Source organism: Drosophila tropicalis, unplaced genomic scaffold, assembly GCF_018151085.1.
Source record: "Drosophila tropicalis isolate 14030-0801.00 unplaced genomic scaffold, ASM1815108v1 contig_859, whole genome shotgun sequence".
Classification (NCBI taxonomy): Eukaryota; Metazoa; Arthropoda; class Insecta; order Diptera; family Drosophilidae; genus Drosophila; species Drosophila tropicalis.
Window position 1 is genome coordinate 1,441,639 of NW_027173353.1, and position 26,229 is coordinate 1,467,867.

The 26,229-nt window shown below is 37.0% G+C and overlaps 6 protein-coding genes across 36 annotated transcripts in view; 5 read left to right on the forward strand and 1 right to left on the reverse strand.

Annotated features, from left to right (window-relative positions):
* The window catches only part of slo (calcium-activated potassium channel slo), a 57,983-nt gene extending 50,369 nt beyond the window's left edge, over nucleotides 1-7,614 (forward strand). For all 30 annotated transcript variants that reach the window (XM_068297873.1, XM_068297883.1, XM_068297880.1 and 27 more), the window contains 6 exons: nucleotides 1,451-1,628; nucleotides 1,695-2,202; nucleotides 2,512-2,648; nucleotides 2,783-2,925; nucleotides 2,993-3,212; nucleotides 3,274-7,614. In XM_068297873.1, coding sequence (XP_068153974.1) covers nucleotides 1,451-1,628; nucleotides 1,695-2,202; nucleotides 2,512-2,648; nucleotides 2,783-2,925; nucleotides 2,993-3,212; nucleotides 3,274-3,411 — 1,324 coding nt within the window. In that variant the 3' untranslated portion in view covers nucleotides 3,412-7,614. The remainder of the gene's footprint in view (nucleotides 1-1,450; nucleotides 1,629-1,694; nucleotides 2,203-2,511; nucleotides 2,649-2,782; nucleotides 2,926-2,992; nucleotides 3,213-3,273) is intronic.
* A 3,761-nt stretch (nucleotides 7,615-11,375) lies between these two features.
* On the forward strand, nucleotides 11,376-16,391 carry LOC137582891 (polyglutamine-repeat protein pqn-41). The gene is given in 5 exon segments (XM_068297634.1): nucleotides 11,376-11,497; nucleotides 14,107-14,673; nucleotides 14,751-14,878; nucleotides 14,880-16,065; nucleotides 16,128-16,391. Coding segments are annotated over 5 exon segments (2,040 nt in total). The 5' UTR covers nucleotides 11,376-11,491; the 3' UTR covers nucleotides 16,281-16,391.
* A 1,167-nt stretch (nucleotides 16,392-17,558) lies between these two features.
* On the forward strand, nucleotides 17,559-21,523 carry LOC137582160 (DNA-binding protein Ewg-like). 2 transcript variants are annotated; one of them, XM_068296608.1, is made up of 7 exons: nucleotides 17,559-18,171; nucleotides 18,245-19,232; nucleotides 19,292-19,492; nucleotides 19,563-20,024; nucleotides 20,420-20,548; nucleotides 20,611-20,752; nucleotides 20,818-21,523. In XM_068296608.1, the coding sequence occupies exons 2-7, from the start codon at nucleotides 18,345-18,347 to the stop codon at nucleotides 21,126-21,128; spliced, it is 2,133 nt and encodes a 710-aa protein (XP_068152709.1). In that variant the 5' UTR covers nucleotides 17,559-18,171; nucleotides 18,245-18,344; the 3' UTR covers nucleotides 21,129-21,523. The 2 variants fall into 2 exon arrangements, with proteins under 2 accessions (XP_068152709.1, XP_068152708.1); XM_068296607.1 differs by having other exon boundaries at nucleotides 17,561-18,171; nucleotides 19,560-20,024.
* Nucleotides 21,524-21,919: 396 nt separating this feature from the next.
* Polr2L (DNA-directed RNA polymerases I, II, and III subunit Rpb10) lies at nucleotides 21,920-22,424 on the forward strand. Its single transcript, XM_068296576.1, has 2 exons — nucleotides 21,920-22,148; nucleotides 22,208-22,424. The coding sequence occupies exons 1-2, from the start codon at nucleotides 22,054-22,056 to the stop codon at nucleotides 22,314-22,316; spliced, it is 204 nt and encodes a 67-aa protein (XP_068152677.1). The 5' UTR covers nucleotides 21,920-22,053; the 3' UTR covers nucleotides 22,317-22,424.
* LOC137582131 (methionine aminopeptidase 1) lies at nucleotides 22,363-24,129 on the reverse strand. The gene is made up of 4 exons (XM_068296575.1): nucleotides 23,990-24,129; nucleotides 23,626-23,822; nucleotides 22,786-23,517; nucleotides 22,363-22,722 (listed from the first exon to the last, which is right to left on the reverse strand). The coding sequence occupies exons 2-4, from the start codon at nucleotides 23,774-23,776 to the stop codon at nucleotides 22,490-22,492; spliced, it is 1,116 nt and encodes a 371-aa protein (XP_068152676.1). The 5' UTR covers nucleotides 23,777-23,822; nucleotides 23,990-24,129; the 3' UTR covers nucleotides 22,363-22,489.
* Nucleotides 24,130-25,030: 901 nt separating this feature from the next.
* The window catches only part of tok (tolkin), a 30,302-nt gene continuing 29,103 nt past the window's right edge, over nucleotides 25,031-26,229 (forward strand). Inside the window, exon 1 of the mRNA XM_068296573.1 lies at nucleotides 25,031-25,192. The gene's annotated coding sequence lies outside the window, so the exon portion shown is untranslated. The remainder of the gene's footprint in view (nucleotides 25,193-26,229) is intronic.

Here is a 26,229-nt window from a genome sequence, read left to right on the forward strand (position 1 = left end):
CACATATTGATTGATATTAATTGATCTATTGATTGATAATGCTATTCCATACCATACATCAGTTCTAATGAAAACTTATTAAAACGTTTGTCATGTCGCTGTCTGTGTGTGTGTGCGTGCGTCTCTTTGTCTTTGTATTGATATGTGTGTGCATTTTCTATATCTTTCTTCTACTTACTAACATTAAACATCTCTGTCTTTAACCATTAACCATTACATTTCTACAAATCGTTTAAAGGCTTAATTACATTTTGTGAATTTTACTTTTTCATACTTGTCTTCATCCTCAATCTACATATGTGGAAAAGCAGTTCCAACCATTCCATTTTCTGTTTTATAAATATAAAGAAATGTCGTATCCTTAGAAGGAACAAATTTTGTATTTCACTTTCGTTTTTGGGAATTCTGCATGCTGTTGATAAATTTATTTTTTATTTTCCAACTTAAAAAGGCAAAGTTGACTTTCTTCTCTTTCTAGAAGAAAGAGTCTTTAGATCCATTCTAAAAAGGAATTTACATTTCTTTACATTAATAACATCTCCCATCAACATCTGTTTATATATGTCTCTGATATGATATAAAAGTGAATGTATGTGTGTGTGTGTATATGCTGTGTGTGCCTGGTTTTCTTGTGCTCATTTACATATTACTACATTCCAAATACATATATGTGCAGCATATTACTTTTAGTTTCTTTTGTGCGAATCAATCTTTTGGTTTTAATATTTATAATTTCCCTTGTTGCCTCGAACAACAATCAAAATTGACCTTGAAGAGAGCACTCAAGGGCGGCGATTCTCCCTCAAAGCATGCAACAAGATAAACCCCAAGATAAAAAGAAAAAAACAAATACGAAGAGAAACATTTGAGGATGATTATGATTGCGCCATTGCCGTGTGCCGTCGGGTTGCATTTTGTGTAGTTGAACGAATTGATTTTTGAATTCATTCGCATTCTTACATATAATATTAGTAATTTGTACACATTTTTGTTATTAGCACAAGCTCTCTCTATTCTCTAACTTTCTCATCTATGTAAAAGTAAAATCTATCTAACTCTGTCGTATGGAATACTCACACCACTCTATTTTCTATAAGACTATTTTGCAATTGACAAAACAAATCCAAGTACTTGTACTTGTATATGTACTAGTAATCAAGTATCTATCTACTAAATATCTACATAAGTTACTCGTATATATATTTTTTTTTTTTGAACGAAACACACGTATTTTGTAGAGTTTCCAAGAACACTTTATTGCATTTGGATGTAGCATTTAAATACTTTTTGATTGGTTTATGAAAATTGAAAATTGCAATTGCAAAAAATATTGAATACAATAAAAAAAAAAAGTAAAAATAATAAGCAAGCAGCACAGACCGCGCTTCAACAAAGCTAACCACACATTTTCTGTTTCTGTCTGTGTCCATTTTATATGATTCACCTTTAGGCCGACGAGTCGTAGTTCCGGCACGGGTACACAAAATCAAAATGGTGGGGTATCATTACCCGCCGGCATCGCGGATGATCAGTCGAAAGACTTTGATTTCGAGAAGACCGAAATGAAATACGACTCGACGGGCATGTTCCATTGGAGTCCGGCGAAGAGCTTAGAAGACTGCATATTGGTATGGTTAAAGGAAATTCTACAAATGCCACTATAATATCTTTTTGTTTTTATTTTGCCTCTGCAGGATCGCAATCAGGCGGCCATGACAGTGCTAAATGGCCATGTGGTCGTTTGCCTATTTGCTGATCCAGATTCACCTCTAATTGGTTTACGTAATCTTGTTATGCCTTTGCGCGCCTCCAATTTCCACTACCACGAACTGAAGCATGTGGTTATTGTTGGCTCGGTGGACTATATAAGACGCGAATGGAAAATGTTACAAAATCTACCAAAAATATCGGTGCTCAATGGCTCGCCACTGAGTCGCGCAGATCTGCGAGCGGTCAATGTTAATCTGTGTGATATGTGCTGCATATTGTCAGCCAAAGTTCCTAGCAACGATGATCCCACGCTTGCCGATAAAGAGGCCATTCTGGCCTCGCTCAATATCAAGGCGATGACCTTTGATGACACAATTGGTGTGCTCAGTCAACGGGGTCCGGAATTCGATAATCTAAGCGCAACTGCCGGCAGTCCGATTGTTCTGCAGCGTCGCGGCTCAGTGTATGGAGCCAATGTGCCCATGATAACAGGTAAACTGCATCGCACTAAGTTGGCCGAGTTTATGAACGACCAAACTAGCTAGCGAGCCAAAATGTCGAGTGAGGCTGGCCAGCCAATAAAGAGTAAGATATTTACATACATACATATATAGATGTATGGTGGGATGTGTGGGATTTTGGGTTAATCAGCCTGGCCAGCTTCACTCGCAGATGCTGCTACTGCTGCTGCTTTTCACCCATGCTCTTTGAGCTATCAAGGTGTGTTTTATACTAATGCTAACACACACACACATATACACACACTCTTGTGTGTCTATGTATGTGTTTTGTCGTTTAAAGAACTGGTCAATGATAGTAACGTGCAGTTTCTCGATCAAGACGACGATGATGATCCAGATACAGAACTCTATCTGACGCAGCCGTTTGCCTGCGGCACTGCGTTCGCTGTGAGTGTATTAGACTCACTTATGTCCACGGTAATGACTTGTTCTGAGTTTTTATCACATATTCATACACATACACACATACTTTGTATGATCTGTCTCTCTCTCTATATCTCGTCCTCTTTTCTACTACAATTGTCATGCGCTTTTCTTTAATCCCTATTCAGACATATTTCAATCAAAACGCCTTAACTTTGATACGCTCTCTGATAACGGGCGGAGCAACACCCGAACTGGAGTTGATATTGGCCGAAGGAGCTGGTTTGCGAGGTGGTTACAGTACTGTAGAAAGTCTTAGTAATCGCGATAGGTCAGATAACATATTTTAAATCGCTTTCTAAAAACCAAAACGGACTAAAAATACTCTTCCCGTTCAGGTGTCGCGTGGGGCAAATCTCTTTATATGATGGTCCACTGGCCCAGTTTGGAGAATGCGGCAAATATGGTGATCTATTTGTTGCCGCTCTCAAATCATATGGCATGCTATGCATAGGCCTATATCGATTCAGGGACACCAGCTCAAGTTGTGATGCGAGCAGTAAACGTTATGTAATAACCAACCCACCCGATGACTTCTCTCTACTGCCAACAGATCAGGTATGCCTAATACTCTCTAATTACCAAATACCATAACTAATCGTTGTGACTTATTCACTAGGTATTCGTTTTAATGCAATTCGATCCGGGACTGGAGTATAAACCACCAGCGGTGCGAGCTCCTGCTGGTGGTCGCGGCACCGGTACCCAAGGATCTGGGGTCGGTGGTGGCGGATCAAATAAGGATGATAACTCTTGATTGTTACTGTGTAGCGCCTTAACTGATGGTCCTTATTCGTACATTTGAACGATGGAGAAGTTAATTGTGTGTGTAGAAACAACAAAAAAGAAAAAACAAAAACAAAGCAATCCGCCAAATGGCACAATAACAATTACATTATACTATAGATTGGCATAAGATGAAAAGACACTACACAGACCTATTTAATATACGTAAAATGTACTAACCGATTAAGAGTGTATATATACACTTAGGGTGAAATTGAAAATCAAAATGAAAACATAATTTATATAATAGTTTAACCAAAATCGCTGCCATATTGCTTTGTTTTGTTACTTGTACTTTTATATTTGTCGAGACAACAAATGGCCGCAGCATATAATGTATGTCCTAATTAACAATCAAAGGACAATTATCCAGAGGAGACTTCAAATGTCATCATCGGTTGTCTCCACAAATATAAAAGCAACATAATATAACACACACACACAAGAAACTGAAACCCAAAAAAAATTCAATAACATCGAAAATATAGATAGATTAAATGATAGTAACAAGAACAACTTCTTTGATATCTATCCATCGTTCAAATGCCAACTGATTGCTTCCCACATCATTCCGTATGCCTTTTTAGAACCTTGAAAAATTCATATTCTATATTCTATATACCTACTTTATCATTATTTATAATTTCGCTTGTTTTACTCCCTATTCTTATATTATTCTTAAATCCTTATGATTTCCCATTCAAAAAAAAAAAAAAAACAAAAACCCAAATAAATTATGTATGTATATTATGTTTCCATTTTTGTGTTTTTCTATTTATTATTTCAAAGATAATTTCGAAGTTTTCTTATACGATTTAGTTCTTAAAGCAACAATCATTAGTTATTAGTAGGTACATGAAGGGTATGTATGTATCTGTTTATCATTTATTTCATTTACATTCCATATAATTCATAATTAATCTCTAATTTACATTTACATTTTGAGTTCACTTCATGGCGCTATCATTGCATTACAAGAATTAAACGAATCAAACTAAAATTGAGTCAAGAAAATCCATCTCAATGATGTGGACGTAAGCAATTGGGAACCATTAGTGAGGTAAGCTACACATTAAACAAGGAATGAAACCAAACAAAAATTCAACACCATTAAGGATTATAATAAAGATAATCACTTAAATTGTATCAACAACAACAACGCGAAACCAAACCAAAAGTCTGTCTTGTAAACAGCAACTACAACAAGAACTACGCTACAATTTATATATTTAATATAAATACATCTAATCTAACATACTAACATATAAAAGAAAAAAAAAACAAAAACCACATAAATCCGTAAGAAACAATGCAAATTTGCTTTTGCGTATGTGTAAATATTCGAAATGAAAGTTCACAAAAAAAAAAGGAAAAGAAAAACAAAAAAACCAAAACCAAAAAATGCATTTAGAAGTTTCTGAGCATGCGCAAAACGATTTATACCATATGAACATATTGTAATCATTTAACTTTTACTATAATCATAAAAATCTTTAAACACAAATATCTATTAGCTACACTTAACTTAACATACATGCATACAAAACATTTGTATAAATAGATCAGTTAACTGATAAATACGATGAAAAACCAAAAACAAACACAAACTCTCGAAAAGAAAATAATATTTCTCTTACAATGCATAAATTTTAAATAGGTGTGTACCTTAGCTCGTTATCTCTATGTTGGACTATTATACTTAAATTCTCAAAAATTCTTCAAAATTTATATAATTTTGTCAAATTCTCTTGTCGTTTTTTGAAATCATATGTTCCAATATGATAATATCTTTTCTTATAAATGATTTGCAAGTTTTTGCTTAGAAAACGGGCCTTAAACTCATTTATCTAACCCTTAACAAGAAATTTACTTTTCCTACACAACTAAGATATTTTTTTTCGTACTTTTATTTAAATCCTTCTCTCGTTATTTTATATTTTAACACTAAAAATAGAAAGCAGAACAAAACCAATGTAATAAGCATAAGTAGCGCATTCAAAACAATATTATTATCAATATGGGTAGTTAGAACGATTTTTTATTAGTGTATCAATGCATTTTCGTATGTATGTTTGTCCCTAAGATGTCCTTGTTGGCTTTTTACCTGCATGAATCTATTGGGACTATATACATACATATGTATGCATAGGTAACAATCAAATCAAAGTGAAAACTTTAGTTTTTTTTTAGATATGTAAACTAAACCAAATGAATGGCCTATGAGATGAGATGTATAGGGACACATTAAATAATGATTTTTCAACCTACTCCTACTCATACATATATAGAATACATAAATCTTTCCTAATTTTTCACTTTTAAACATTTTAGCGTTCTGCTACTACTTAGTTGAATCTTTATATCTTTGCAAACGAAAGTCCAAAGTTACTGCTCTTCTGATCCTGTTGCTGAATCAACAAGTTAGTCCGACTTACAAACAAAAAAAAAAACATTTTAGTAGCAGTTTTGAAATAAGTAAATAGACATTTCACATAATCACATCTCTAAACATTTTGCAAGGGTATTCAAATTTTTGGCACTGCCTATGTAAGCCCTCTTATCGTTTTTGTTGAGAGTTTTGTTTTTTGTGTTATGTACATAGAATGTAAATATTGAAATTGTAGTTAAAACAAAACTATGCTATATCTACTTAAAATGCAAATAGATAATATACAAAATACAAGTGCTAACTGCTATGTTTCCCTTAACAATTTTGTCATTCTTCATGTGTATATATTTAGATATATATATATATATTTATATATATATTTGTTCAAATGATAAACACACTGCCAAAGCGTATGGAAATCACATCAAATGTTTTGAAACAACCCCAACAAAAACGAGATAAAACGAAAAAAAAAAAACAAAGAAAACAGAATGGAAAATGCACTACAAATCAAAGCGTAACAACAGCATTAGCATTAGCAATGAGTTGTATTTTTGTTTTTCCATTTGGTTTTTATTTCATTTTGTATTTTAGTTTTTTTTTTAGTTTTTCATATTTAGCAACTAACAAATTGAAGTAAAACGAATTCGAGCTTTTAATAATAATGAAAATTAATTTAAAAAAAACGATATAGATATATACATATATGCCTAATATATGGATAATGAAAATTCGATAATATACATATATACATACATACGTATGATTTGTAGGCAAAAATTCTTGGTGTAGCTTAGGACGTAAAAAGAGAAATTATTACAAAACAAAAAATGTGAATATTATGCGCCTTCAAAATTTGATGTATGTGCAAAAAAAAAAAGCAAAAGCAAAAAAAAAAAAAAAATATAGCAAGTAACAAAATGTCAAGTGTAAATGTAAATTTAAATTAAAGAAAGCAACAACAAAAACATTAAGAAACTTAGCCTAGCTTAGCATAATGGCAAACCAGTTCATTTATTGTTAGTGCTATAAAAAAAAAAAAAAAAACAAAAACATACAAAAAAATCGCATTTGCAATCCTAAGCAAAAGAAGAAGAAACCCAAACGAAAAGTTAAACATAATTTTTAAATGAATAAAATATAGTTATTTAATTTATAGAAATGAAAAACACTAATAACACACACAACACAAAGAATCACACACACACACATACATAACAGCGACAAACTCTACAACAACAAAATGAACTCTCGATGTTGTGAAACTTGATTAAATCATGTTTACGCTATGGCAAAAAATTTAAAACCAAATAATTCAAAACTCATCCCAAAACATTAGACACAGCTTTTGGTACCAAAAGAACCAATAGAATAAATCCATTAAAAGCGACACACTAGAAACCATTTTGCATAAACGAAGAACTTTTGAAACGAACTCGAAGTTTTGTTTTGGGTGTGATCCATGCAATGGATTTATTCTAAAAAAAACTCAACTCATTTCTCTCAAATTCCAAATGTTCAATATATTGATATATTGATTTGATTTCCTTTGATTTTCGGTAACAATACCTTGACATCTTCACATAATGTACTATATATTAAAAGCAGTTCACCGCAGCATTTAAACTTTATTGGAAAAGTAAAAAGAGAAACACATGCAAATCACAAAGGAAGTAAAAACATTTGATATATTAAAAACAAATATTTAATGCCGTATAAACTTTAGAAGTAAGTGCAAAAGTTTTATAGAAAAATGACTAAAAATGTAAAAAAAAAAAAAATAGACACACACACACACATACACACACTACTATACTACTCGTAAATGTGAAGCTATGCAGCATTTTACCGTAGTTAGATTTTTGTATAGAATCAACGTTTGCAGCTAAAACAAAACAAAAAAGGGATAATTTTGCAAGTTTAAGCTACAACAAATTGTTCATTTTTTAAGACAGAAACTTAGAATTAAAGCAATTTAAGAAAAAGAAAAAAAAAATAATTAAATAAAATCAGAAAAAGCAAAAAGTAAAAAAAAAAACAACATTTTTTATATAATTTTGCAGCACTTTCACACCTACACACTCATATAAACACAGACACTCACACATACATAGAGAAAATTATTTGTAAAAAAAACATGATATTAATATTAATTTGTTTTTTAGTTTTTACTTGCTATTTATAAAATAAAACAGAAGCATAATATAAAAATCTAAACATAGCCACTTAAGTAATTACAATTTAAAGAACAAAGGAAAAAAACAAATTAAACTTAGCAACTAATTAAAAAACAAAAGAATTATGAACAAATTGATGCGCAGCGTAATGACAAATTAGTTTAGTTTAAATCAGCCACAAAATAAATTTTAATATAAAACATTCGAAACAAAGATTAAAACGCTAAACAATGCATATTTTAAACATTTGTCTGAAACGAAAATTTTGAATTACCAAAAAAAAAAAACAAACAAAACAAAACCCATAAATAAGACAAATGATAAATGTATAAAATAAAACGTATAAAATAATATTATGTTGTTAATGTTTAAACAAACCTTGTTAAAATAATATTTCCAAATAAAATATTAATAAAAAACAAAAACACAATAAAAAAAATACAAAAAAAAAAAGAAAGAAAAGTAAACAACAACAAAAAATCAATATAAAAACCCTAAAAGACTTGCCTTATTAAAAGTGAAATTTTGAGTTATGACAACGACCATCGCAAGTGGACTTCAGTTGACCAAAATGCTGACCCACATATGAACATACGCTGATCCATGATAGGAAGAAGGGGAGTGGGTGTAAAGCTGGGGGCACTGCCACAGACCACAAAATTCCAATGACCAATTGCGTTTAGAAATTTGCCATCATGCCCTGCATAAAACGCACCCAATTACAATTGCCACCAGACCAAACCGATTGGCTGCGTTTCATAAGCGTTTTCAAATTGGTTTTCGTTTCATTACCATAGACATTGTATAACTAGAAAATTTACAACAGCAACAACAACATTTCCTCAATTAACAAATAAAGCAAATAAAGTTGAACAATTTCCATATTAAAGAGAAAAGACTCAAAATGTATCATTTTGGAAATGATTGTGTATACAGAAACTTATAACGATTTTCACACGGTTAAAAAACTTAAAAAATAATTCTACAAACTTATAATTTAAAGAAAAAACTGTTATTGAAATGCTCAATCGAAATACAAATTCTTGCCATTCTACACCATTTTACCAAGTTTGATATAATTCAGACTTTTGTAGCTCTCCTAAGAATAAAAGTAAATAGTAAATTGCACATTCAGGTTCATCAGTTGTTAATGTATTAATCATCTTATGTTTACACTAAGCGAGTAAGGCTCAACAAAACAAAGTTTATAGTTTTTAGAGTAAATTTGGATTATATAAATTAAAAACAAAGCTTTGAATCAAGCCGCAAGCTAACAACAAACGTTTGACTTAAATTTACTTCTAAAACTGGTTTATGTACTAAATTTGGTTTATTAAAAACCGCAAACTCTACTTAAAGCTGCAACGTAACAAGAAAAAATCAGTTGACTTAAAGTTGTTCTGCTAGCAAAGATCTTCTTAAATTTTTATGCAATAGCGAGTTTAAGCATTTTGACTTAATATACATATTTAGGTAATATTTATTTTTATGACAGAAATGTTAATTGTTATTGATCGGCATTCAAACGACGACGCGACGTCTTGAAGTCATGTGCTGGGTAAAAATAGTAAAAAGATTCAAGGAATATTGCATTAAAAAAAGAAAACAGGCCAGAAAGTGCATCAATTCGTAAGGAAATTAAAAATAAATTCCACGGACTTCTTCTCCTAAAATTAAATTAAATTGCAAAACGAAAACCTCTCGGTTAAATAGTTTATTTAATATTTTACTTCCGACTATGTTAAATAAGATCCATTACTACGGAAGTCTGAGGTTTATTGTTTTTCAGTTAACTTGGTTAATAGAAATAATAAACAAAACTTTAGTTTAAGCCGCAAACAGAGAGCAGAAACAAATGGTCGACTCAAAACTTCTCATAAAACTCGTTTAAATACTATGCTTGGTTAATTGAAAAATCGAACCAAAATTCTATTTAAAGCTGCACCGTAAAAAGAAAAAAATTAGTTGACTTAAAGTTGTTCTGCTAGCAAAGATGTTACTCAAACTTTACACAATAGTAAGTTGAATCATTTAGACTTAAAATTTTAAATATGTAGGTACTATATATGTATAATTATTTATGGCAGATATGCTTCTTGTTGTTGATGGGCATACATCAAACAAAGAGTCTTTCACAGAACCTACTTAAAAGTCTCTCGGCTCCTCCTTGCCTACCCGGGGATGGTTGCTCTGACCCTGCAATTCAGAGCCAGAATGAAGGCATTTTGTTAACGCCAAAGGATGCTGTTAAAATGTCTAATAATAGAGAAGGCTATGATTATCCGACACCTACTCCTAACAAGGGTTATAATTACCCACCTCCTACTCACAACAAAGGTTTTAATTACCCACCTCCTACTCCTATTTACCCAACGCTTCCTGCAACTCAAGAAGCTCAGGAGCCTGCACAAGTCCCAGGCGTGGTGGAAAAATAAATAAAATAATAAAAATAATTAATTTAGTTAAATAGTTTGTCAAAATACTTAATGTATTGGTCATCAAGTATATAAACTATGATTACGTCTAAAAATATTATTCGTTATCAATGACAACGTGATTTCAACCAGTGTGCAGTTGGTTTTTGCTCCTGCAAAGCAAACAGGTGACAGCAGATGGCCAAGGCCTTAGGCCTGTTTAGATTCGGATTCAGTCTCAGCCTCAGCCAATTCATGTTCATGTGCGCCTGGTTGGCATTGCTTTTTAAGGTAAAGATCTTGTGTGATGACGCTACAAGTTTGTTGCCTAAGTCTTTTGTTTCACTCGTGTCGTGGAATCTGGACACAAAGAACAAGATGAGCTGCTGAGCAGACTCAAAGAGTCAAAGTCAAAGCCACAAAATCACTTTCGTTTAAGTGGCTAACGAAGTGTTACTGTTTGCTGCACTTGCTGCTTGTCTGTTTTCAGTTTTGAGGCTGTTGCAGTCGCGTGCTAAGTCTGATCATTGAACAAGTTTTTTTAGCTGTTGTTTTGCTTTGTGTTTCTTTTTTTTTCTCTCTGACGCCGAAGAAAAGCCGACTACTTTCTTTGGCGAATCGCGTTGCCTTCCAATGCCAGCAATGACAATGACTCAGTCTCTGCTTTGGCTGCAGTAATACATACATACATATGTAGTGCCTTCCAGTCGAGACTCGGTCTGAATGTTTTGTCTAAGTGCGATAGCTTAACCACGTTCAGTTATTTACGCGCGTCGAGCCAGTGCAGACCATTGGCTGCTCCGTTTTGGATACATTTCGTTTTTGTATTGTGTTCCGTTCGAAGAAAGCGCCGCGGCGCACGCTGACATGAAGTTAATTGATGTGATTATCTACTTAATTGCTATTTTGATCTTCATCTATTTGCTGCTGGAGTAGGGCAAAAAAAAAAAAAAGAAGTTAACCAGTAAAAGCCAAAGGCCATACGACAATTGACCAGAGCTTTCTACATACCAACAAAAAGAATACAAATAACGACCAGACCAACAAAAATTCATAAAACCGTCTACAATAATGAAGGTAAGTGCTGGCACAGACAAAGCTATAGAAAAAAAAACAGAGAGATAGATCTCACTGGTTGGTCTCAATTAGCGAGTATTAAAAAATCTCAGTATGAATTTTATTATCAAATGCAAATTTATTATTTTACATTTCTTTTCTATTTAATTGCCAATTTCTTTGCTCGCTCAGCGTGCATCGACATCAGCATTAATAATAACTTCAACTTAAACTTCACCTTCACCTTCAAATTCAATTACAAGACAATGCCTTCGCCTCATCTTCAATTGAATTGCGATTGTTTCGCGGTTTGAATATTTGTCAAAATGTGATTGGTAGGCGGCAATTGCGCTTTGTAAGCACTTTCATTTGCAATGAGATCACTTGGATGAGTTTCGCTAGATGCGATACAATGGGCTGGCTGGCTGGCTACTTGCTGGTAGCTGGCTTTTACGTGCACCAATTACACTTGAGTTTTGCCTCAATGTGCACCGGGCTTGAAAATAAAATGTTTACCGCTAAAGCTAAATAAAAGTTGCATTTCGAGTTGCCAGCAATTTGGGTTAACCAGATGCGCCACTGGCAAAACATATTTATGGTCTCGCATTGCATTTGCCATTGAAGTTGATCAAAAATATGTAGTTCCGCTTTAGCTATCAAAATTCAAAACTAAAGAAAATCAATATTCAAGTTCATTGGCATTCGCCCACGGAAATCATATTGATTTTGTCTTGTTAATATTTTGATGGTTTTTATGTTTTTTTTTTTTTTAAATTTTTTTTAACAACAAGTTGCCGCAGGCCACAGATCCAGGTAACTGCGTTGCCTTTTTCAAACTCAATTTATGTCTGCGTCTCCGTGTTGAGTTCATTCACCAGGCAAACGAATTGCATATTACTTAGTTATTATTATGCATATTGGCCTAGGCGACAAACTAACTAACCACGCTATAAACAATAAGACTATAATTTCCCCCTCCTACCACAATCAAATACCCACCCAGTCTTGTCTCTGCCTACGATTAGGCAAACGTAGCACGTAATCAATAACCACATATATAAATATCAACAGTGTATGCATTCAACTTGGTCAGACATTTCACTTGTGCGTTGATTGATAAGTGAACTAACGGTATACAACATTGTCATTGTCATTGCCGACGAAGCGAATGCCGTTGCCGTTGATTTAGCCGATGCCAATGATGGTTTGGACAAGTGAAATTTGTTAAATTGCTTGGCTTAAAATTGAGCCAAATTGCTGGCTTCCACTTGCCATTGAAATGAAACGAAAAAATAAAAATTGTGGTAAATTGTTGTAAGGCAAACATTCTTCATTTGGAATGTTTAAGTGTTAACACTTCATGTTAAAATACAAAAAAACGGCTAACTATAATACCGAGACTTACCAAAATGGTAGACTAGGATATGAAAAAAGATAATTTGTATCTTTTATGCTGAACCTTTCATCTTTCAATCTTTTTTAGCTTTACTTCCAATTCATATTATACCAAATGTATAAATAGTCTTATGGTATATGAAAACTTGTTGAAATTTTTTAAAATAGAAAGCAATAACTTGAAACTAATTCATGTCTTTCAGTTAAAATATGATTAAGAGACTTTTCAAATGTTTTTACCTTTTATGCTTGAACGATTTTAGAGTTTATTAAAAACTAATTATATTTATGCAAAATGAACCAATTTTTTTCACAAAACCTGCCATTGGAGCGATCAATTCTTGGTAATTAGTTAAAGTTTATTGCAATTAACAACTCCAATAGTCTCAGTTTCCATGGACTTTCAAGCTTAAAACCACTTGAGGTGGCAAATTAAAACTTTGACTTGTATTTAATAGAAGAAAAACGGTTGAATCCATGAAAGTCTTAAGAATTTCTGGTGTCTCCTGATTACAATTTGCGCTTTTACTTTACGCCGCAAACTTTGACAACTTTCGACAAACTTCTCTAGTGTTTCCTCTTTTATTAATTAAACGATCGATAAATTTGTTTACATTTACTTTGTATGTATATGAAATTCTAAAACAATTGTGGCTAAAGAAAAAGCGAAATCCCAGTCGTGACAGAACCATCACCTGTTTCGACATTGGGCTTTTCACTTTCATTCTACATATGTGTAACTCGGTGAGCTGAAAGTTTAATTAGCTAACGAAGCGGGGAAAATGGACAATGTTATTATGGATACATACATACAAAAGTATGATACGTGAATATGTTTTGTACAAATAAGTATGTTTAGTATGTACATATGTATAAGCATTCAGGCATTTTATCGGCTCATTTGCTCAAGTCTCATTTAAAGCTTAAGTAGCCAATGGCAGGCGACGTGATAAAATTTTTGAAACCGCCAATTTTTACAAATTAAGGCCATTACATCTATTGCTGTTGTCGTTGTTGTTATTTGAGTGAAGCGCTTACATACCAGCGAAGACCATCCCAAAACACCTGGCCCCTTTTGTTTGTCGTCTTATCGTTAGCCAGGCTTAGAAAGTTTTTTATTTTTATTATTTCTTGTCGGGCTTTATTCAATGTACTTTGGAAAATAATTAAATTTGATGGTTTTATGATGGTTTTTCTTTCTCGTTTTCTTCTTGTCATTTTAACAACTCTTTTAGCCTCTGCTCATTCTGCTTGTCCATTGGGCTGTGCTCTTGACATTAACCAATTGTGAGCCACCACCAGGACAACGACCTCTTGTCTTTAACAATTGGCCACCAAAGAATGCCAAACAATTGGCAACGCGACCAGGTGCAGGTGGACCACCTGGGGCATCGGGCAAACAGCGAACATTGGTTGTCCAAATACGCAGTGATCAGCCCGTTCCATTGGTACTCAAAGGACGTCCGAGTCATGGACATGCTCATGCCCATACCCATGCCCATCAGCTAGCAGCCCACACGCATCCCGTACACGCGCATGTTCTGCCACATCCGCATACGCACGCCCATTTGCATGCCCACACACATCATTTGCAGCACTTGCGCCTAGCTCCAAGGCCACTCAAGTTGAGCGCTCCTGTCTATCTGAAGCAATTCAACGGTGGTGCTGGAGCACTACGCAAGCCGCTGAAGATAAAGCTTAATAACTCGAAGCCTAAAGCGAAACCTACCTTTGGCTATGATAAGCCCTTCAAGTATGAGAAACCAACAGCTGTGGCCTACAGTGAGTTGCAGCATTTGCCGGTAAGTGGATTGTGAATCCTTTTTGTGGCTTCCTACTAGACACTTAACCTAGTCATACACTCCACATTTACATACAGCTGGACACGCATAACAATTTCAACACCGAGCACTTTGCACCCATTTACACGGTACCCGCACCAAATCTGGCATTACACGACAATCATTTGGAGCTGGACGATGGACATCCATTAGACACTGCTTACCTACCCCCCTGCCACAACCCCTGCCCCACAACAGACATATTTGCCCCCGGTATATAGTGTTCATGAGGATGAGACGAATGATCAAACCATTCGTGATCCCATTTCGGGTTCACAGAAACTCTTTGCCCCAGATCCAGATCCATCGCTGCCCGCTGCCAAATTACGGCCAGCCACAGAACCATTCAATACCCCCAGCAATAGTCGTCCACTGCCAGCCGATGTGCAGAGCAATCATCTGCCAGCCCAACCTCTGGTGCAGATAATTGGTGCCCAATCTGCGGCCCAGACAGCGCCAGCTCCAGAGATTTATCCAATTCAATACACACAGCCGGTGGCTCAATTGCAACCGTATATAGCCGCTGGTGTGCCCGCTGCTGCTCACATACCCATCTATAATCCCACATATCTGGTTACGCAATCGAATCAACTGTATAATCAACACAAGCAACAACTGTTTAAGCCCAGCACAGAGCACGTCATCGAAACGGGCTATGTGAATGCCGATCTTACTCAGGAGGTAGCCAGCAATGGCCAAATCTTGCAAGCAGCCAAGGATCCACATCACAATATTCATCCAGTTTTGGATGCAGCTCCACAATACGCCGCTCTGATAGCGGCTCCATCAATTGGGGAACCTGAGCAGACGACTGTTTATGAAACGGCAGCCTTTCATTTACCCAATGTGGCATCGGCAGTGACATCCACTGCACCTGAGGGTGGCTTTGTCGTGTCCAACTACTACGGAAATTCCCATGATTCATCTCAACTACTTCAAGCCTATGCCGAGGAAGAGGCACGTCGTCAGCAACTGGAAACGGAACAGGCAGCTCTGGAGTTGCAACAGCAACAGCAATTGCATTTGGAGCAGCTGAAGTCGCAGGCACAGGAGCAGCAACAATACCAATTGGAGGAAATACGGGCTCAAGCACAACTCCAGCAACAGCAGCAACAGTTGCATCTGGAAGAATTTAGGGCCCATGCCCAAGAACAGCATTTGCAGCAGCAGCAGCAACAGCAGCAGCAACAATTCCAGCTGGTTCAATTGCAGCAACAGCAACTCCAACAGCCGCAATCCGCCCGAGATCCTGCTGCAGAAGCTTTCGAAGAGCATCAACGTTTGGTGCAACAGCAACTGGGCAGCAATACGCCTCTACGCATCTTTGTGCCAGATGAAGAGGTTGCCGAAACGGTAAGACACTGGCATCAGCACTTTTCATTGCAATATCTATAAATAATAACATTTCTTTTCAGCAACGTTTGCAAAAACGATCCGATAATCTGAAGAAGGGCATAGTGGAAGATGTCCGTACCACGACATTGGACGATGAGGCAGCCAAAGATATATTTGAGGTCTCAACCTCTGTGGAAGTTGCCGGTGAACAACCCAATGGCAGCAATCAATAGTTGTTATTATTATTGAATTATTTACTTTACACTCTTCATTTGTAAAAATGCATTCATATTGATAGCAAGCAGTCGATAGTTTAACAAAATACATCTTTTAATTTATTCAAATCACGCGCCAAGTTTGTTTTCCATCACTTTCTAACAGTGTTGAGAAAAGGGACATAAAGTGTAACAAGGACAATAAGGGGGTGGATATTCCAGTCACAGTCATAGTCGGAATATTGAGCAACCCTTGTTTCCTTTACATTGTCCACTGGGAAAGACTTACTGAGAACAACCAAAAGAAACAATGACACAAAGAAACTATTTGTAAACATTTATTTACAATTGATACCTTATACAGGTAACCCCATTACATTCAGTTTTTGGAAACTTGTGCATGCACTGCAAAAGCTTTGACCAAAAACGCTTTTGAGCGCATTTAACCCGACTGCACAGTTAATCCAGCATCCCAGAAATGAGAAAGCTTGCGCACCCACCACCACCAACATCATCCCTTTAACTGAAGGATGCTGCCAACAGTGCGTTTTGTTAATGCACGTATACCCAAATATAAAATTTATATTATCTTGTGTTCTAATTTAGTTTAAATTACGAATATCAAGAACCAACAAAGCTCAGTTATTCCTGGTTCCATTGAGACTTTAAAAACGTATTTTATTTCAAAGATTGTTGTTATTAACACAGGCTGGTAATTCATCCCCCAAGGCCTGAGAAAGCCGAATGACCTCCACCTCCATGTAATGTATAGCTTTTGTAAAAAAAAAATGTCTAAAGAACAAGAATAATATGAAAATACGAAGAGTTGTTTGTAAGTATATAATTGTTCATCACTGTAAGCCAAAGAGCAGGTTCTCTATCTATCAAGCAAAGCTTTACATCTGAGACGCAGAGAAATCATGAAGCAACCCCCAAATGAGCAGAATGTGCGTGTGTTTGTGGGGAGAGTGTTAAGGGTAGAATCCTTTTTGTTTTCACTTCTGTTTTGTATTTGATGGTGGTGGGTGGTGCGAGCAGTGCATGCGTGGCCATATGAAAATCCGGGTAAACAAAGTCGTTCCATTAAAGTCGAGTCTTATGAGTTTGCGTGCGCCGTTCTAGTTATTGTTATCGCCTGACAGTACACTGTGACATTTAAAGGGGATGTTTTTTCTCTACACATTGTATTTTTGTATAATTTCTTCCCTTCATATGTATGCGCAACCCTAGGAAAAAAAAAAATCATACAGACTATAGTTGTCCCTTTTCGGTTGTCGTAGTCGCATTCGTCCTTTCGTGGAGGCTAGGCTGGATACGCATATGCAGGCGAAAGCAAGAACTTTTATTTTGCCCGGGCAGCTTTTGTAAAAAGCTTTCACGCTCTGCCTCCTGCTTACCATTGCTTGCTTTCTCTCTCTCTCTCTCTCTTTGAATCAGTTACCCATTGAGTGTGCTGCTGCTGCTGCAGTGCTGCTAGTGCTTTGAGGGCCACCCGCGCCATAGGGAGAAGAGACAAAACACAAAAAATAACAAATACATACAGACTGTGTGTTTCATCCGTGTGTATGCATATATGGCCATCTCTCTCTCAATTTGCCGTTTGCAGACGTCGACGCATGGGCGCAGTATTGATTTTTAACGGAGTATCTGAGCAAACGCAAATAGAACTCGCACGGAGCAGGCGGACCAGCAAAGAGCAGTGAAAGCAATCCGTTGGCCAACAATATAATCTTTATATATATATATAACATATATATATATTTATTTGTTTACCTCCCAAAAAGTTATTCCGCGTTCGCGTTTGCGTTGTTCGTGTGTGTGCATAAAGTTGTTTTCACCAATTTTCGCGTCTCGCATACATAGGTGTAATCAAAATAATGTGGAAAAACTAAAGGAAAACACAGCAAGGGTAAGTGTGGCCCCAGTGCTCTAACGAAGGCTCATGAAAAACACATACACACGGTTTCATTTTTGCCTTACAGGATACTAGGATTAGAATATTAGTTGCCAAAAGCCCACAGACACACAAACAAACAAACCCACATACACACACGTATACACAGAGAAGGATACACACAAGCGATGGCCACTAAAAGTTATCGCCTGGTTGTGGCTCCAGCCAATAGTCAACAACGGAACTCCGGCAACAGTGTTGTGGTCACCAGCGGAGGCAGTCCGGAAAATGGAGGACTCAATGTCACAACAATCACGACGACAGCAAATAATCTTAGTGAGGCACAGATGCAATCTATTGGCCAAGAGACCAATTACAAAATCGAAATGCTCGACGATGACATTCAGAGTCTGGCCACAGATGATGATGATGACGATTTAATTAGCTCCGATGGCAGTATGGATGAGGGCGACATTAACGCCATTCCTATTAATGATGATGTTGCCCAGCAATTGGCTGCCGCCGGACCAGTGGGCGTGGCAGCGGCAGCTGCCATTGCCAGTTCCAAGAAACGTAAGCGACCCTACTGTTTTGAAACGAATCCTTCGGTAAGAAAGCGCCAGCAGAATCGATTGCTTAGGAAACTACGAGGCATCATCTACGAGTTTACGGGTCGTGTGGGTAAACAGGCTGTTGTGCTGGTTGCTACTCCTGGTAAACCGAATACGAGTTACAAAGTTTTTGGAGCCAAACCACTGGAGGATGTGATGAGGAATCTAAAAAATATTGTTATGGATGAGCTGGATAATGCATTAGCACAGCAGGCGCCACCGCCGCAGCAAGAGGATCCGTCATTGTTTGAATTGCCGGGACTAGTGATTGATGGCATACCAACGCCAGTTGAAAAAATGACACAGGCGCAATTGAGAGCATTTATCCCGCTAATGCTGAAATACTCCACTGGAAGAGGCAAGCCAGGATGGGGAAGAGAGTCGACTAGACCACCATGGTGGCCCAAAGAGCTTCCCTGGGCCAATGTTCGCATGGATGCCCGCTCCGAGGACGAGAAACAGAAGGTATGTCGAAGTTAAGATCATAATTTTCTTCATATTTTATAACACAATCTCGTACATAGATCAATTGGACGCATGCCTTGCGCAAAATTGTCATAAACTGTTATAAATATCACGGCCGGGAGGATCTGTTGCCCACCTTTGCTGACGATGATGATAATGCACTGATATCGCAATCCGGTGATGAGGATGAAGAAATGGAACTACCAACTAGGCCCACCATTCAACGTGTAACCACAATAAAACCGTCGCAAACAAATAATGTAAGAAACCCCCATTTAGACCACATTGATTTCATCGTTTTGACAACAAATTTTGTTACAATATCAGCAGCAGCAACAACATCAGCAACAACAACTCCAGCAGCAGCAACAGCAACAACCTCAGCAGGTGAATGTGGTAAAAATTAATAGCGCCGGCACAGTCATATCTACACATACAGCCCAAACGAACACACCGGCTCCAACCATTATCCAGAGCACCAATAACCAGCAGATAACCACAACGGCCACATTGCCAGCTTCCACAAAAATCGAGATCTGTCAGGCTCCGATACAACAGCATCATCAAGCCACCGGCACCAGCACCGTTCACATACAGCCCATCAATGGGGGCCAACCGCAGACTATACAATTGACCACGGCCAGTGGAACAACAACCGCGACTGCTGTTCCCATGACAGCGTCAACGAATCCCATGGATCAGCAGACAGTTGCCCAAGCACAGACCATAACGGCACAACAAATAGCCAATGCACAAGTCTGCATCGAGCCCATAACTCTTGGAGATGTTGAGGTATGTTATAAGATTTCAATATTACCAAAACTCTTTTCAGGATATCAAAATCATCACGCTTTGTTGTTATACATTTTTCACATTTATTGTTGCTTATTTAAGATTATTTATGTTTGGTTCAGTTTTCCTTATTTTTCCTTTCTGTTTGTTTTTTTTTTTTTTTTTACACATTTTTTACAGCATTCGTTATCATTTCATCGTGTGCAAATCAAACACAATCAATATATTTTTGAGACACAAATATTGTTTGTTAATTTTTTAATGATTCATTTAAGATATTGCTTTTAGCACTTTGCTGACTGGTATGTTTTAATTTCAATTTTCATTTTCACTATATCACTATATAAATCGAAATTCGAATTATATTTAATGGTAAATTTTTTGATATTCGGTAGTATACCACCACACAGACAGTATTGTCACAAAATCCAGATGGAACTGTTTCACTGATACAAGTGGATCCGAATAATCCAATAATTACTCTGCCAGATGGCACAACGGCTCAAGTACAGGGAGTGGCAACGGTAAGATTAGTCAATTGAACAATCTTTGTCAGATCTAATCATATTTCGATATATATCAACAGTTGCATCAGGGCGAAGGAGGAGCCACTATCCAAACTATACAAAGTCTCACCGATAACGATGTGAATGGTCATGAGAATATGACTGTGGACCTAACAGAAGCTCAGGATGGTCAAATCTACTTCACCACCGAAGATGGACAAGGTAATTTGGTGTTATTCAAATCGGAATATGTAAAAGTAAGCTAATGGACCCGCTTTTCTTTCCAGGCTATCCCGTTTCGGTCAGTAATGTGATCTCGGTGCCCGTTTCGATGTATCAGTCCGTAATGGGCAATATGCAACAGCTACAGACAAATAGCGATGGCACAGTCTGCCTGGCCCCCATGCATGTGGATAACAGCGATCAGCTGGAAACTATAACTGTATCACCTGGCATGCACCAAATGATGATACAGGGCGGTCCTGGCCAGGAACCGCAACTTGTGCAGGTAGTTAGTCTAAAGGATGCCACATTGCTGAGCAAGGCTCTGGGCACCGGCAATGTCAAGGCCGAGGACACAATCATAATGGAGCAATAATAGACAAATGCAATGCAAGAATAACATTCTCCTAGTCATATATATATACATATAGTAATGTGTAAGATTATATAATTTAAAGTTTTGTTCTATGATTTAGATTTTCTTATTAGTTCTCCAGTACCTGAAAGGTACATAAAAATACTTTTTATTAATTTATTTCATTCATTTCATTGTTGAGTTTAATTTAAATTGATTTTGTTTCAGTTTCCCTTGTTTAGTAATAGTCACTTACAAAATACTAGTCCTGAAATCCAGTCAAAAATCTTAGAAAATAATTTTAGTTTTAATTTTAATTTACTCGTAATTTAAATCTTTACTCTGGGCAAACAATGTTCAGAAGTAAAAATAAAATAATTCTTACCTCTTTGAATGGTATTAAGAAAAAAACCGAAGCTGATGAAAACAATTTCTAACTGATTTCGGATAGGAAGACTTTTTTTATTTTAAATTATTGCCAATTTATGGCCATGTTGAACACATCCTTCACATTTTTCCTTGACTTTAAAAGTGAAGGAGGAAAAGGATTAGTAAGTTGGAGCCCTCGACATCCCATTGCTGTGGGATTATGGGAAATGTACAATGAAACAAGGACAAACATTTTCTTGTTATTGGTCAATTACTTAATAATAATTATTAATATACATATGTGCTGCAATGCTTCAAAAAGTCAAAGTTCCTCACGATACCCTACCAATTCGCCCATCCGCACGGAATTTCGCTCAGCGAAAATAATGTTCGACGTTGGCACTCTTTGGTATCGATAAGAAAACTATGTTATCGATAGCATTGATAACAAGTGCCGTTGCTCAACACTAAATACTGTCGGCACACTATTTTGCACGCGGCGTTTATTTACTAATTACAGATTACTTTATTCTTATTTTTCTATTGCTTAAAAGATTAAAAACAGAAATCACTCAACATGATTATACCGATTCGTTGTTTCACATGCGGCAAAGTAATTGGCAATAAATGGGAATCTTACTTAGGACTTCTGCAAGCAGATTACACAGAAGGGTAAGTCTGCATATCTCTTTGCGTCTAAAATGTTCCAAATCCTAATGTTACTCTTGTAGTGATGCCTTGGACGCCTTGGGTCTGAAGCGCTACTGTTGCCGCCGCATGTTACTGGGCCATGTGGATCTGATTGAAAAATTGTTGAATTATGCTCCACTAGAGAAATAAACTTAGGTATAACTAAATAATAGGTACGATTGGAAAGGACCCGAGATGGACTTGCAAACACTAGATTTATATTGTATAATTACAAATTAAAGCTTCAACAACTACGAACATTTCAATGTATAATTTAGCAGTGATTTAGCTGGTCCAGTCCATAGGGCAAGTTTTGGTGGTTTCTACAGTTTGTCCATAAACCAGGGCTGCCCATTATTTTCGCGACGCTTGGTTAGGATGTCACAACCATTGTTGGTGACCAGCAATGTTTGTTCGAACTGAGCCGAATAGAGGCCATCAGCAGTGACAGCTGTCCAGTCATCTGGCCAAGATTCAGCCTTCTGCACACCCATGGAGATCATAGGTTCGATAGTAAAGCAGTGTCCAGCCGCCATTACACCCACAGCCGAGTTTTCTGTACAGCACACAAAGAAAGTTAAGATGGAGGATGTCTGGTCTACAGTTAAAGTTTACTCACTGGCATAGTGTGGCACATTGGGAGCGGTGTGGAATACACGATGTATGCCGTGGCCGCAATAGCTGCGCACCACGCTAAATCCATGGGGTGCCACATACTTCTGTATTACATTGCCGATTTCTCGATACTTGACTCCTGGACGAACCAGTTCAATAGCCTTGCTGAGTGCCTCGTGAGTTACTTGTACCAGTTTCTTATGCTTCTCCGACACATTGCCTACAAAGAACGTCTCATTGAGATCGCCATGGAATCCATGGTGATAAACGGTGACATCGATGTTGCAAATATCACCATCCGCCAGAGGACGATTGTCTGGTATTCCATGACAAATAACCTCGTTTACTGAAGTGCAGCAGGATTTGGGAAAATTGTAGTAGTTCAGAGGCGACGGATAGCAATCGCGCTCAATGGCCGCTTCATGGACCAAACGATCCAGCTCATCCGTGGTGATGCCCACCTCTACAGCTTTAGCTCCTTCATCCAAGCACTCTCTGCCCAGCCGGCCGGCTACACGCATACATTCGATTTCATCATCGTCTAGCACTTTGATGGTGGTGCCTCGCAAAGCCTCCTCCGAGAGAGAACGTCCAGCTGGATGATCGGCATAGTCAGGCCGTTGTATGCTCTCTGGCACGGCACGCTTTGGAGTCTGGGGAAATGGTCGCAGTTTTCCAGTGAAACGAAAATGTGGCCAAGGATTGTAAACGCCATCGTCAACGGCAGGCTGACCGGCTAGTTTAGATATGAATCCGATTCCCATTTTTGTTATTGAATGACAGCAAAAAACAAGATACGAATGTTAACCACTTTCACTTCGATTTCACCATCAGTCATACATACCGGCTAAGGCATGAATTACTTTATGCTCTTTCCAGAATCCTTTGAAGCATGGCTGGGAGCAGAAAAAGGATCCCTTGATACCTAGTTTTAAACAAGTAGGACACTGGAGAGTTGCCTCCTTGCCACAATTTGTTGTCTCACACTTTGTCATTTTCGGCAATATTTACAGATGACGCAAACGATGCAATTCGTCACGACCTATAGCAATGCACATAAAGAATTATTTTACAACTCTGAAGTATAGAGCAGACTTTGCATTCGGTCTCTAAATTCTAATTATAAATTAACCCACACACAATGATAAACTCGTGGGTCTTAACCTCTCGAAAATTAGTTTAATACCAATTACTAATATCATGACTTTCCTGGTTTTGCTATTCAGTAAATATAATTGCGCCTGTTGCTGTCCGGCTCTGGATCTTCAGTTAATTATATTTATATTATTTATTTAATTATGTCGGCCTTTTCAGCGCTATTTCGCCATGCCCACTATTTAATAATTTTTGCCGATATTTTACATTTGGCACCGGTATTTCTGCCGGCTGACACTATTTATAACACTGTGCCGGTATTTCAAATAGCTGCCTGAATTTTTAAGTTGCCGCCAAAAACACTGGTTAAACACTATTTTGAAACGAATGAAAATGTTTTATTTATAATTTAGAACATTCTTTAATTTCACTACCCGCGAAGCAAAAGTAAAATAATAAAGGTTTCATAAATAACTAATAAAATTTTTATCGTTTCGTTACATAATTTAGCAACAAAGTTATTTTTTTTGTTTATAATGTAATGTTCGCTTTCACAGCGATCGACCCTTAAATATAAAATAACTAGAAGTAACTTAAAATTAAATAAAAATATGTAGATTTTAGAGCAAAGGCGGCAACAACCTGTTAGATTGCCAAGACCTTTACAAGTGTATATCAGCTGTGAACGGTTTGTTGCTCTCTTTAACTGAATCTATCTCTCTCTCTATTTAAGGTCCTGCGCCAGGAGAGCAAAACATAGAACAATAATCTTCTAAATTTATTAAGACATTAAAACAGCATTGAAACCAGGATTATACAAATTAATAAAAACTAAACATTTTACTCATACAAGTCCCGTTTTAAGTAAAACTTCCATGACTTTATGAGAGAATCATTACATTTGAAAACTAAAAGAATAGTTTATTCATTTTTTTTTGTTCAAAAATCTAAAAAAAAAAAAAAAACCAAAGCAACGATCTGGTTAAAATTAACGTACTTTAATTATCCTTTGGACCATTCTTGGAAGGAAGATGCCGCCGAATACTGAGTGTGGTGTTAGACGGATGCTGCTGTTGTTCTCGCGCATGCTCTCGTTGAGTTCTTCGCTTTGTTTATGTCTGAATTGAATTGGGATTCTCAAAACGCGAGAATCTTTGGTCGTGAACGGACGTGTGTCGGCGGTTCGCTTTCTTAAGTGGCGGTTTCGATACGAAAAACGAAAGAATTATTGGCAACAAACTTGTTTTTAGTGCATTAAATAAATCCAAATAGTAAACAATAAATATTTTTTAAATAATATCGATTTCAATTTTAAGGTAAATATTTAATGAAACAGTGGCACAACACGTGAAATATTCTCAACGCTCAGAGTATTTAGTTGTCATTTTCTTTTTGTTAATCAGTATTCTTAGTGATTTGTTTTAGTCGCGATCTTTTTACTTGACGTTTGGTTTTATGTTTTGTCTTCCAATTCGTATTCGAATCAAGTCATTGAATGTGTGCAGTTTTTGACATATCTTATCAGTTGGCCCTCCCTGCCTCTGCTGCCCCCACACACACACACACTCTTAATCTATGTATGTATGTGTGAGTGTGATTTTTGTTGTTTTCAATTCGAAACAGACAACGGGCGACCGCGACAAATAAACACGCTGTTGGTTGTGGCTGCTGTTGCTGCTGCTGCTGCTGCCGCTGCTGGTGATTCTGATAGAGGAAAAAACGCAGCGGCAGTGGCAGCGGCATCAATAGGCTCTATAAATAACAAACGGCACGCGGCCTGACTGACTGACTGCCTGCCTGCTTGCCTCCATCTGCTTCAGTTTATGTGCACTACCCTCCGCCCACCGCCCGATTTTCATTTCAACGACCCTCTTCTCATCGTCATCCGCATAGATGCTGCTGTGGGTGTTTTGCGTTTTACGCTTCTTTATTATCATCATCATCGCGCGTTCTCTCTATCTCTTTCTCTCTTACTTTGCGTCTCGGATTGTGCGGTTTTCCGCTTTTCCTTTTCGTCAATTGCCAATCTAAAGGCCGCCGGCGTAATTAAAATAGAATAATTTTTTTCCTCGCGTTCTGGTCTTTGTTTTTTTTTTTTTTTTTGCCATACGGAACAACGTCAAGAGTCAAGGTATTCTCGGTGCGTGTGTGTGCGTGAGTGTGTGTGTGCCCGCGAGCAATGTCCAGAGACACATCTTAGGTAGCAACGAACTCGTACTGGATTCGCGATTGCTTTTGCCGTTTTTGGGTCTGGGTCTGAGTCTGGGACAGCAATTAAAGTTAAAGGCAAAAGTAAAGGTATAGTTAGAGACAGTGAGAAAGAGAGGGCCCGAAAGGTAAAACTTAAATGCCG

Bases quoted from the DNA above. Each gene is read 5' to 3' on its own strand.
- Polr2L (XM_068296576.1), top strand. From the start codon at position 22,054: ATGATTATACCGATTCGTTGTTTCACATGCGGCAAAGTAATTGGCAAT. The intron at 22,149-22,207 runs GTAAGTCTGCAT...TTACTCTTGTAG, and splicing joins CAAGCAGATTACACAGAAGG to TGATGCCTTGGACGCCTTGG.
- LOC137582160 (XM_068296607.1), top strand. From the start codon at position 18,345: ATGGCCACTAAAAGTTATCGCCTGGTTGTGGCTCCAGCCAATAGTCAA. The intron at 19,493-19,559 runs GTAAGAAACCCC...TTACAATATCAG, and splicing joins AACCGTCGCAAACAAATAAT to CAGCAGCAACAACATCAGCA. The intron at 20,025-20,419 runs GTATGTTATAAG...GATATTCGGTAG, and splicing joins TAACTCTTGGAGATGTTGAG to TATACCACCACACAGACAGT.
- LOC137582131 (XM_068296575.1), bottom strand. From the start codon at position 23,776: ATGACAAAGTGTGAGACAACAAATTGTGGCAAGGAGGCAACTCTCCAG. The intron at 23,518-23,625 runs GTATGTATGACT...TATCTAAACTAG, and splicing joins AGTAATTCATGCCTTAGCCG to CCGGTCAGCCTGCCGTTGAC. The intron at 22,723-22,785 runs GTGAGTAAACTT...TGTGCTGTACAG, and splicing joins CAATGTGCCACACTATGCCA to AAAACTCGGCTGTGGGTGTA.